Source organism: Notothenia rossii, assembly GCF_949606895.1.
Source record: "Notothenia rossii genome assembly, chromosome: 5".
Classification (NCBI taxonomy): domain Eukaryota; kingdom Metazoa; phylum Chordata; class Actinopteri; order Perciformes; family Nototheniidae; genus Notothenia; species Notothenia rossii.
This window is the reverse complement of record NC_136903.1, coordinates 364,300-375,000: the sequence shown is the minus strand read 5'-3', so window position 1 is coordinate 375,000 and position 10,701 is coordinate 364,300. Positions and strand designations below refer to the sequence as shown.

The window sequence follows — 10,701 nt, the reverse complement described above, 5'->3', positions numbered from 1 at the left end:
TGCATTCACCCTGCGGCAACCTGGAGAATACAAAAATATGAACAGTTTGTGCTGGGGGGGGGGGGGGGGGGGGGGGGGCTCTAGAGGGAAGATATTAGAGGTATTAAATCTAAAGTGTAGAAACAGAAACCCAAGAGTCAGAGAGAGGTTCCTTAAAGCTGCATTCTCTCTGATAACCAGCAGGGGGCGACCCTATGACAAGATGTTCCTACTTCTCTCTCTCTCTTTATTATCTCAGATTGTATAGAAGTCTATGAGGAAATGTTCCTGCTTCTCTCTCTCTTTATTACCTCAGATTGTAGAGAAGACTATGAGGAAATGTTCCTGCTTCTCTCTCTCTTTATTACCTCAGATTGTATAGAAGTCTATGTGGAAATGTTCCTGCTTCTCTCTCTCTTTATTACCTCAGATTGTAGAGAAGTCTATGAGGAAATGTTCCTGCTTCTCTCTCTCTTTATTACCTCAGATTGTAGAGAAGACTATGAGGAAATGTTCCTGCTTCTCTCTCTCTTTATTACCTCAGATTGTAGAGAAGTCTATGAGGAAATGTTCCTGCTTCTCTCTCTCTATCTTTATTACCTCAGATTGTAGAGAAGTCTATGAGGAATGTTCCTACTTCTCTCTTTATTACCTCAGATTGTAGAGAAGTCTATGAGGAAATATTCCTACTTCTCTCTCTATATATTACCTCAGATTGTAGAGAAGTCTATGTGGAAATGTTCCTGCTTCTCTCTCTCTATCTTTATTACCTCAGATTGTAGAGAAGTCTATGAGGAAATGTTCCTACTTCTCCCTCTCTCTTTATTACCTCAGATTGTAGAGAAGTCTATTAGGAAATGTTCCTTCTTCTCTCTTTATACCACAGGTTGTAGAGAAGTCTATGAGGAAATGTTCCTACTTCTCTCTCTCTTTATTACCTCAGATTGTATAGAAGTCTATGAGGAAATGTTCCTACTTCTCTCTCTCTCTTTATTACCTCAGATTGTAGAGAAGTCTATGAGGAAATGTTCCTACTTCTCTCTCTCTTTATTACCTCAGATTGTAGAGAAGTCTATGAGGAAATGTTCCTACTTCTCTCTCTCTTTATTACCTCAGATTGTATAGAAGTCTATGAGGAAATGTTCCTACTTCTCTTTCTCTTTATTACCTCAGATTGTAGAGAAGTCTATGAGGAAATGTTCCTACTTCTCTCTCTCTCTTTATTACCTCAGATTGTATAGAAGTCTATGAGGAAATGTTCCTACTTCTCTCTCTCTTTATACCTCAGATTGTAGAGAAGTCTATGAGGAAATGTTCCTACTTCTCTCTCTCTTTATTACCTCAGATTGTAGAGAAGTCTATGAGGAAATTTTCCTACTTCTCTCTCTCTTTATTCCTCAGATTGTAGAGAAGTCTATGAGGAAATGTTCCTACTTCTCTCTCTCTTTATTACCTCAGTTTGTAGAGAAGTCTATGAGGAAATGTTGCTGCTTCTCTCTCTCTATATTACCTCAGATTGTATAGAAGTCTATGAGGAAATGTTCCTACTTCTCTCTCTCTTTATTACCTCAGATTGTATAGAAGTCTATGAGGACATGTTCCTACTTCTCTCTCTCTTTATTACCTCAGATTGTAGAGAAGTCTATGAGTAAATGTTCCTACTTCTCTCTCTCTTTATTACCTCAGATTGTAGAGAAGTCTATGAGGAAATGTTCCTACTTCTCTCTCTTTATTACCTCAGATTGTATAGAAATCTATGAGGAAATGTTCCTACTTCTCTCTCTCTTTATTACCTCAGATTGTAGAGAAGTCTATGAGGAAATGTTCCTACTTCTCTCTCTCTCTTTATTACCTCAGATTGTAGAGAAGTATATGAGGAAATGTTCCTACTTCTCTCTCTCTTTATTACCTCAGATTGTAGAGAAGTCTATGAGGAAATGTTCCTACTTCTCTCTCTCTTTATTACATCAGATTGTAGAGAAGTCTATGAAGAAATGTTCCTACTTCTCTCTCTCTTTATTACCTCAGATTGTAGAGAAGTCTATGAGGAAATGTTCCTACTTCTCTCTCTCTTTATTACCTCAGATTGTATAGAAGTCTATGAGGAAATGTTCCTACTTCTCTCTCTCTTTATTACCTCAGATTGTATAGAAGTCTATGAGGAAATGTTCCTACTTCCCTCTCTCTTTATTACCTCAGATTGTAGAGAAGTCTATGAGGAAATGTTCCTACTTCTCTCTCTCTTTATTACCTCAGATTGTAAAGAAGTCTATGAGGAAATGTTCCTACTTCTCTCTCTCTTTATTACCTCAGATTGTAGAGAAGTCTATGAGGAAATGTTCCGACTTCTCTCTCTCTTTATTACCTCAGATTGTAGAGAAGTCTATGAGGAAATGTTCCTACTTCTCTCTCTCTTTATTACCTCAGATTGTAAAGAAGTCTATGAGGAAATGTTCCTACTTCTCTTTCTCTTTATTACCTCAGATTGTAGAGAAGTCTATGAGGAAATGTTCCTACTTCTCTCTCTCTCTTTATTACCTCAGATTGTATAGAAGTCTATGAGGAAATGTTCCTACTTCTCTTTCTCTTTATTACCTCAGATTGTATAGAAGTCTATGAGGAAATGTTCCTACTTCTCTCTCTCTTTATTACCTCAGTTTGTAGAGAAGTCTATGAGGAAATGTTGCTGCTTCTCTCTCTCTATATTACCTCAGATTGTAAAGAAGTCTATGAGGAAATGTTCCTACTTCTCTCTCTCTTTATTACATCAGATTGTAGAGAAGTCTATGAAGAAATGTTCCTACTTCTCTCTCTCTTTATTACCTCAGATTGTATAGAAGTCTATGAGGAAATGTTCCTACTTCTCTCTCTCTCTTTATTACCTCAGATTGTATAGAAATCTATGAGGAAATGTTCCTACTTCTCTCTCTCTTTATTACCTCAGATTGTAGAGAAGTCTATGAGGAAATGTTCCTACTTCTCTCTCTCTCTTTATTACCTCAGATTGTAGAGAAGTATATGAGGAAATGTTCCTACTTCTCTCTCTCTGTATTACCTCAGATTGTAGAGAAGTCTATGAGGAAATGTTCCTACTTCTCTCTCTCTTTATTACATCAGATTGTAGAAAAGTCTATGAGGAAATGTTCCTACTTCTCTCTCTCTTTATTACCTCAGATTGTATAGAACTCTATGAGGAAATGTTCCTACTTCTCTTTCTCTTTATTACCTCAGATTGTAGAGAAGTCTATGAGGAAATGTTCCTACTTCTCTCTCTCTTTATTACCTCAGATTGTAGAGAAGTCTATGAGGAAATGTTCCTACTTCTCTCTCTCTCTTTATTACCTCAGATTGTATAGAAGTCTATGAGGAAATGTTCCTACTTCTCTCTCTCTTTATTACCTCAGATTGTAGAGAAGTCTTTGAGGAAATGTTCCTACTTCTCTTTCTCTTTATTACCTCAGATTGTATAGAAGTCTATGAGGAAATGTTCCTACTTCTCTCTCTCTATATTACCTCAGATTGTATAGAAGTCTATGAGAAAATGTTCCTACTTCTCTCTCTCTTTATTACCTCAGATTGTAGAGAAGTCTATGAGGAAATGTTCCTACTTCTCTCTCTCTTTATTACCTCAGATTGTAGAGAAGTCTATGAGGAAATGTTCCTACTTCTCTCTCTCTTTATACCTCAGATTGTAGAGAAGTCTATGAGGAAATGTTCCTACTTCTCTCTCTCTTTATACCTCAGATTGTAGAAAAGTCTATGAGGAAATGTTCCTACTTCTCTCTCTCTTTATTACCTCAGATTGTAGAGAAGTCTATGAGGAAATGTTCCTACTTCTCTCTCTCTTTATACCTCAGATTGTAGAGAAGTCTATGAGGAAATGTTCCTACTTCTCTCTCTCTCTATTACCTCAGATTGTATAGAAGTCTATGAGGAAATGTTGCTGCTTCTCTCTCTCTTTATTACCTCAGATTGTAGAAAAGTCTATGAGGAAATGTTCCTACTTCTCTCTCTCTCTTTATTACCTCAGATTGTAGAGAAGCCTATGAGGAAATGTTCCTACTTCTCTCTCTCTTTATTACCTCAGATTGTATAGAAGTCTATGAGGAAATGTTCCTACTTCTCTCTCTCTTTATTACCTCAGATTGTAGAAAAGTCTATGAGGAAATGTTCCTACTTCTCTCTCTCTTTATTACCTCAGATTGTAGAGAAGTCTATGAGGAAATGTTCCTACTTCTCTCTCTCTTTATTACATCAGATTGTAGAAAAGTCTATGAGGAAATGTTCCTACTTCTCTCTCTCTTTATTACCTCAGATTGTATAGAACTCTATGAGGAAATGTTCCTACTTCTCTTTCTCTTTATTACCTCAGATTGTAGAGAAGTCTATGAGGAAATGTTCCTACTTCTCTCTCTCTTTATTACCTCAGATTGTAGAGAAGTCTATGAGGAAATGTTCCTACTTCTCTCTCTCTCTTTATTACCTCAGATTGTATAGAAGTCTATGAGGAAATGTTCCTACTTCTCTCTCTCTTTATTACCTCAGATTGTAGAGAAGTCTTTGAGGAAATGTTCCTACTTCTCTTTCTCTTTATTACCTCAGATTGTATAGAAGTCTATGAGGAAATGTTCCTACTTCTCTCTCTATATATTACCTCAGATTGTATAGAAGTCTATGAGAAAATGTTCCTACTTCTCTCTCTCTTTATTACCTCAGATTGTAGAGAAGTCTATGAGGAAATGTTCCTACTTCTCTCTCTCTTTATTACCTCAGATTGTAGAGAAGTCTATGAGGAAATGTTCCTACTTCTCTTTCTCTTTATTACCTCAGATTGTATAGAAGTCTATGAGGAAATGTTCCTACTTCTCTCTCTCTATATTACCTCAGATTGTATAGAAGTCTATGAGAAAATGTTCCTACTTCTCTCTCTCTTTATTACCTCAGATTGTAGAGAAGTCTATGAGGAAATGTTCCTACTTCTCTCTCTCTTTATTACCTCAGATTGTAGAGAAGTCTATGAGGAAATGTTCCTACTTCTCTCTCTCTTTATACCTCAGATTGTAGAGAAGTCTATGAGGAAATGTTCCTACTTCTCTCTCTCTTTATACCTCAGATTGTAGAAAAGTCTATGAGGAAATGTTCCTACTTCTCTCTCTCTTTATTACCTCAGATTGTAGAGAAGTCTATGAGGAAATGTTCCTACTTCTCTCTCTCTTTATACCTCAGATTGTAGAGAAGTCTATGAGGAAATGTTCCTACTTCTCTCTCTCTTTATACCTCAGATTGTATAGAAGTCTATGAGGAAATGTTCCTACTTCTCTCTTTATTACCTCAGATTGTAGAAAAGTCTATGAGGAAATGTTCCTACTTCTCTCTCTCTCTTTATTACCTCAGATTGTAGAGAAGTCTATGAGGAAATGTTCCTACTTCTCTCTCTCTTTATTACCTCAGATTGTATAGAAGTCTATGAGGAAATGTTCCTACTTCTCTCTCTCTTTATTACCTCAGATTGTAGAAAAGTCTATGAGGAAATGTTCCTACTTCTCTCTCTCTTTATTACCTCAGATTGTAGAGAAGTCTATGAGGAAATGTTCCTACTTCTCTCTCTCTTTATTACCTCAGATTGTATAGAAGTCTATGAGGACATGTTCCTACTTCTCTCTCTCTTTATTACCTCAGATTGTAGAGAAGTCTATGAGGAAATGTTCCTACTTCTCTCTCTCTTTATTACCTCAGATTGTATAGAAGTCTATGAGGAAATGTTCCTACTTCTCTTTCTCTTTATTACCTCAGATTGTATAGAAGTCTATGAGGAAATGTTCCTACTTCTCTTTCTCTTTATTACCTCAGATTGTAGAGAAGTATATGAGGAAATGTTCCTACTTCTCTCTCTCTTTATTACCTCAGATTGTAGAGAAGTCTATGAGGACATGTTCCTACTTCTCTCTCTCTTTATTACCTCAGATTGTATAGAAGTCTATGAGGAAATGTTCCTACTTCTCTCTCTCTTTATTACCTCAGATTGTATAGAAGTCTATGAGGAAATGTTCCTACTTCTCTCTTTATTACATCAGATGGTAGAGAAGTCTATGAGGAAATGTTCCTACTTCTCTCTCTCTCTTTATTACCTCAGATTGTAGAGAAGTCTATGAGGAAATGTTCCTACTTCTCTCTTTATTACATCAGATGGTAGAGAAGTCTATGAGGAAATGTTCCTACTTCTCTCTCCCTTTATTACCTCAGATTGTAGAGAAGTCTATGAGAAAATGTTGCTGTTTCTCTCTCAATTTACTCTGATATATTTTTTTGTATTATTCAACTTTTCTTTCCGCACTTTCGTTCATTCATTTCAGTTTTTACTTTTACTTTTGTACTCTTCAATGTTTCAGTGTTTTTCTGTCTTTGAACAGACGCGTGTTCATGGCCATCTTCACGTTTGAAGCGGTGGTTAAAGTCGTGGCCCGAGGACTCTGTGCTGGACGCTTCACCTTCCTCAGAGATGGCTGGAACTGGCTGGACGTGCTGGTCATCTGCACCGGGTACTCCCAAAAATATGAAATATTACGTATACAATAATGTGGTAAAATCTATAATGTACATATATATCCAATCCAATCCAACTTTATTTATATAGCACTTTAAAACCTCCAGACCAAAGTGCTGTAAAGAGAGATACATAACATATAAAACCACCCAGCTCAGCTCACAAAACATTAAATAAATAAATAAATTTAAAATAATAGATACAAACACAAAACAAACCAGAATAAATGTAACAATTTCAAAATAAAAAACATAAGAACAGCAATATAATAAAAACAATAGACCACTGAAAGCAAATAAAAGCAACAATCTACTTGGTTCCGAATGCTAACGAGAAGAGGTGAGTTTCAAGACGGGATTTAAAAACAGACAGTGTGGGAGCCTGTCTGATGAGCGAGGGCAGGTCGTTCCACAGTTTACATTACATTGCATTTAGCTGAGGCTTTTATCCAAAGCGACTTACAATAAGTCCGTTCGACCAACCAGATACAAACTTGAAGAAAACAGAATCATAGAAGTTCATCAGGTTTCATAGAGCCAAACATTTCAAGTGCTACTCAACTGGCTTTAGATCAGCCAGCCCTTTATTAGTATATAAGTGCTTTGTTAGTAATTCTATCTCTGGAAGTGGAGTCCAAAGAGATGAGTTTTCAGTCTGAAGAAGATGTGTAAGCTTTCTGCTGTCCTGATCTCAATGGGGAGCTCATTCCACCATTTTGGAGCCAGGATAGCAAACCCACGTGTTTCTGCTGATGGGAACTTGGGTCCCCCTCGCAGTGCGGGTGCAGCGAGCTGTTTGGCTGATGCAGAGCGGAGTGCACGTGCTGGGGTGTACGGTTTAACCATGTCCTGGATGTAGGAAGGGCCAGATCCATTCACAGCATGGTACGCAAGTACCAGTGTCTTGAAGTGGATTCTAGCAGTTACTGGAAGCCAGTGAAGGGAGCCGAGGAGAGTGGGAGTGGGAGTGGGAGGTTAGGGGCGGCAGCAGAGTGTGCCAGTTAGGAGCCGTGCTGCTGCGTTTTGCACCATCTGCAGGCGAGCAAGGGAGGAGGCACTTATCCCCATATATAGGGCATTACAATAATCCAAGTGGGAGGTGATGAAGGCATGGATTACCGTTTCAAAAAGATCACTATTTAACAAAGGCTTTATTTTGGCTAGCTGCCTGAGGTGGAAGAAGCTGTTTTTAACAACTGCCTTGATCTGGCTGTCAAGTTTGAGGTCAGGGTCCATCTTTATCCCAAGATTTGTGATGGTAGGCCTGGTTGAGTGGCCCAGGGGTCCTAGGTCTATAGGAGTGGTCCGAGGGGCACCAACAACCATCACTTTGGTTTTGTCATCATTTAATTTAAAAAAAGACATCCAGGACATTGCATGACATCAAGGATTGAATGTCTTCAAGGCAGTTTAACAGCGGTTTAATTGAATATGAGTCGTTCTTTTTAAGTGGCACATATATTTGGCAATCGTCTGCATAGCAATGGAAAGCGATACCGTGCTTCCTAAGAATGGGCCCAAGAGGGAGCAAATAAAGGGAGAACAACAGGGGGCCTAACACTGAGCCCTGTGGAACCCCACAAAGGAGAGGAGCAGACGAGGACTCAGAGTCCCCAAGGCTGACGCAGAAAGTCCTACCAGTCAGATACGACCTAAACCATTCGAGGGCTTTGCCCCTATGCCCACCCACTGCTCCAAACCAGCTATCAGGATCTCATGGTCCACTGTATCAAAAGCGGCTGTTAGATCAAGGAGTAAAAGGATAATGCATTCACCTGAGTCTGTTGCTAAAAGGATATCATTAAAAACTCTTAAAAGAGCTGATTCCGTGCTGATTGGAAGACCTCAAGTACCTTGTGCTCTTCCAGAGAAGCGAGAAGTTGACTGTATACAATCTTCTCTAGGATTTTGGACATAAAAGGCAATTTGGAAATGGGCCTAAAGTTTACAAGACCTGTGGGATCCAGACTAGGTTTCTTAATAAGTGGTTGCACAACTGCATGTTTCCAATTTTCCGGAACAACCCCTGTGAGCAAACTGCTGTTAAAACGTCAAGAACAAAAGGTCCTATAGTGGGGAATACCTCTTTAAAAAATCAAGGAGGGACAGGTTCGGTTGGAGAACCAGAGGGCTTTATTTAGGAGACAATCTCCTGCAGAGGACAGAGTCATAGGCTCCAAACGGTCAAACACAGCAAAGCAGGGGGCAGAGGCAGAGGTGTCGTTTGATGGAGCAGTCATTTGAGTCCTAGTTGAAGTGACTTTATTAATAAAAAATTGAAGAATATTTTCACAGACTGCAGGGGAGGTCTCCACACAGGTAGTCTGAGGGGCAGTAAGAACTGAATCTATTGTCTGAAACAGTACACAAGGTTTGTGACAGTTTAAAAGAATGATGTCAGAGAAACGTTTTCTTTTTGCCTCTTTCACAGTTTTCTGGTAGAGACGCCAACACTGCCTCAGCATTTGAAAAGAGACTTGTAATTTGTCCTTATTACATCTTCTTTCAGCTCTACGGCATTCATATAACTATGGGGGTCATACACTACAGTAGTCCTTTTGTGTTTCTGTTTTTGCTGTTTTCATGAGATTGTGGTTTGGTTTGTTGTTTCAGATATCTGACACAGGTTTTAAATGTGAGGATATTTACTGTGCTGGGCTCAGTCGCTCGTGTGCTGAAGATCATCCCAGTCATCCCAGGTCAGTGTGTGTGTGTGTGTGTGTGTGTGTGTGTGTGTGTGTGTGTGTGTGTGTGTGTGTGTGCCTGTGTGTGTGTGCATGCCTGTAGGTAGATTATTGTTCACGAGAGGGTTTTAAGGTAGCAGTTTCAAACCACGCCCCTCTCAGGTCTCAAGAAGACTGTTGGAGATCTCGTCCAATCAGTGAAGAGACTCGGTGGTGTCATCGCTCTGATGCTTTTTTTCTTTGGCCTCTGCGCTCTGATTGGTCAGCATCTCTTCATGGGAGACCTGAAACATAAGTGTGTGGCGTGGCCGCCAGAGTCCTCAGACAACCAGAGCTCCCAGTACAACTACAGCCAGTACAACTACGCCAAGTACATCAACGACCATGGTATGGTGATGGTGATGAAGATGACTATATGGTGATGATGATGAAGAATATGGTTGTGATGAAGACTGTCTCTCTGCCCTCTAGCAAACTTATACTACCTGCCCGATCAAAGGGACGCTCTGCTGTGTGGAAACACCTCTAATGCCGGGTACGTTTTCAAATTCAATGTCAATACTGACATGTATGATGGGGGTGATGATGATGAAGGTGATGATGATGATGAAGGTGCTGATGATGATGATGATGATGATGATGATGATGATGATGATGATGATGATGATGATGATGTGTTCAGGGTCTGTCCTCGAGGGTACAGGTGTATCAGGACGGGGAGTAACCCTGACTACGGATACACCAGCTTCGACTCGTTACGCTGGTCCCTGCTGTCTGTGGTCCGGCTGGTGAGCAAGGACCTCTGGGCAAACCTGATGCTGCAGGTGAGCGTCACATGACTGATGATGAGCATCACTGCCAAAATGAAAGAGGTGAATGACATTAAGAGTGTCTTAGATAATAAGCAGAGTTGTGCAGCTCTATTTATTGACCTGTCCAAAGCGTTTGACACCGTCGATCATCGCATCTTAAAGCAGAGGCTACTCAGTATTGGCATACCCAGCCATGCAGTGGGGTGGTTTGTGAACTACCTCTCTGAAAGGTCCCAATGTGTTCACTTTGATGGGCTGTCTTCTGAGTGGTTAAACATTACTAATGGTGTTCCTCAAGGTTCTGTTTTAGGTCCACTTTTATTCTCCATCTACATCAATAGTTTAGGTGAAAATGTGGATGAAGCTACTTTACATTTTTATGCGGATGATACCGTGATGTACTGTGCAGGTCCCTCCATTCAGGAGGCTGGTGTTAAATTACAGGCTGTTTTTAACATTATTCAGACTCAGCTCTCTGAACTCAAGCTTCTTTTAAATGTTGAGAAAATCAAGGAAATACTATTTTCAAAAGCTAAGACTACAGACACTGCTTTAGATATTGTTACTATGCAAGGACAAGTACTTGGAGTGGTTACCTGTTACAAATGCCTTGGTATCTGGCTTGATGATTGTCTCACTTTTAAACTTCAGGTCATTAATCTGCTTAAAAAGCTGAGGGTCAG

The 10,701-nt window shown here is 39.5% G+C and overlaps 1 protein-coding gene across 2 annotated transcripts in view; it reads left to right on the top strand.

Annotated features, from left to right (window-relative positions):
• Nucleotides 1–10,701, top strand: part of LOC307039392 (sodium channel protein type 4 subunit alpha B-like) — an 85,684-nt gene that overhangs the window by 14,702 nt on the left and 60,281 nt on the right. For both annotated transcript variants that reach the window (XR_013808215.1, XM_079681417.1), the window contains exons 6-10: nucleotides 6,390–6,518; nucleotides 9,136–9,221; nucleotides 9,369–9,593; nucleotides 9,678–9,741; nucleotides 9,889–10,030. Coding sequence is in view for 1 of the 2 variants with exons in the window: in XM_079681417.1 (XP_079537543.1) it covers nucleotides 6,390–6,518; nucleotides 9,136–9,221; nucleotides 9,369–9,593; nucleotides 9,678–9,741; nucleotides 9,889–10,030 (646 nt within the window). In the remaining variant the exon portion in view is untranslated. The remainder of the gene's footprint in view (nucleotides 1–6,389; nucleotides 6,519–9,135; nucleotides 9,222–9,368; nucleotides 9,594–9,677; nucleotides 9,742–9,888; nucleotides 10,031–10,701) is intronic.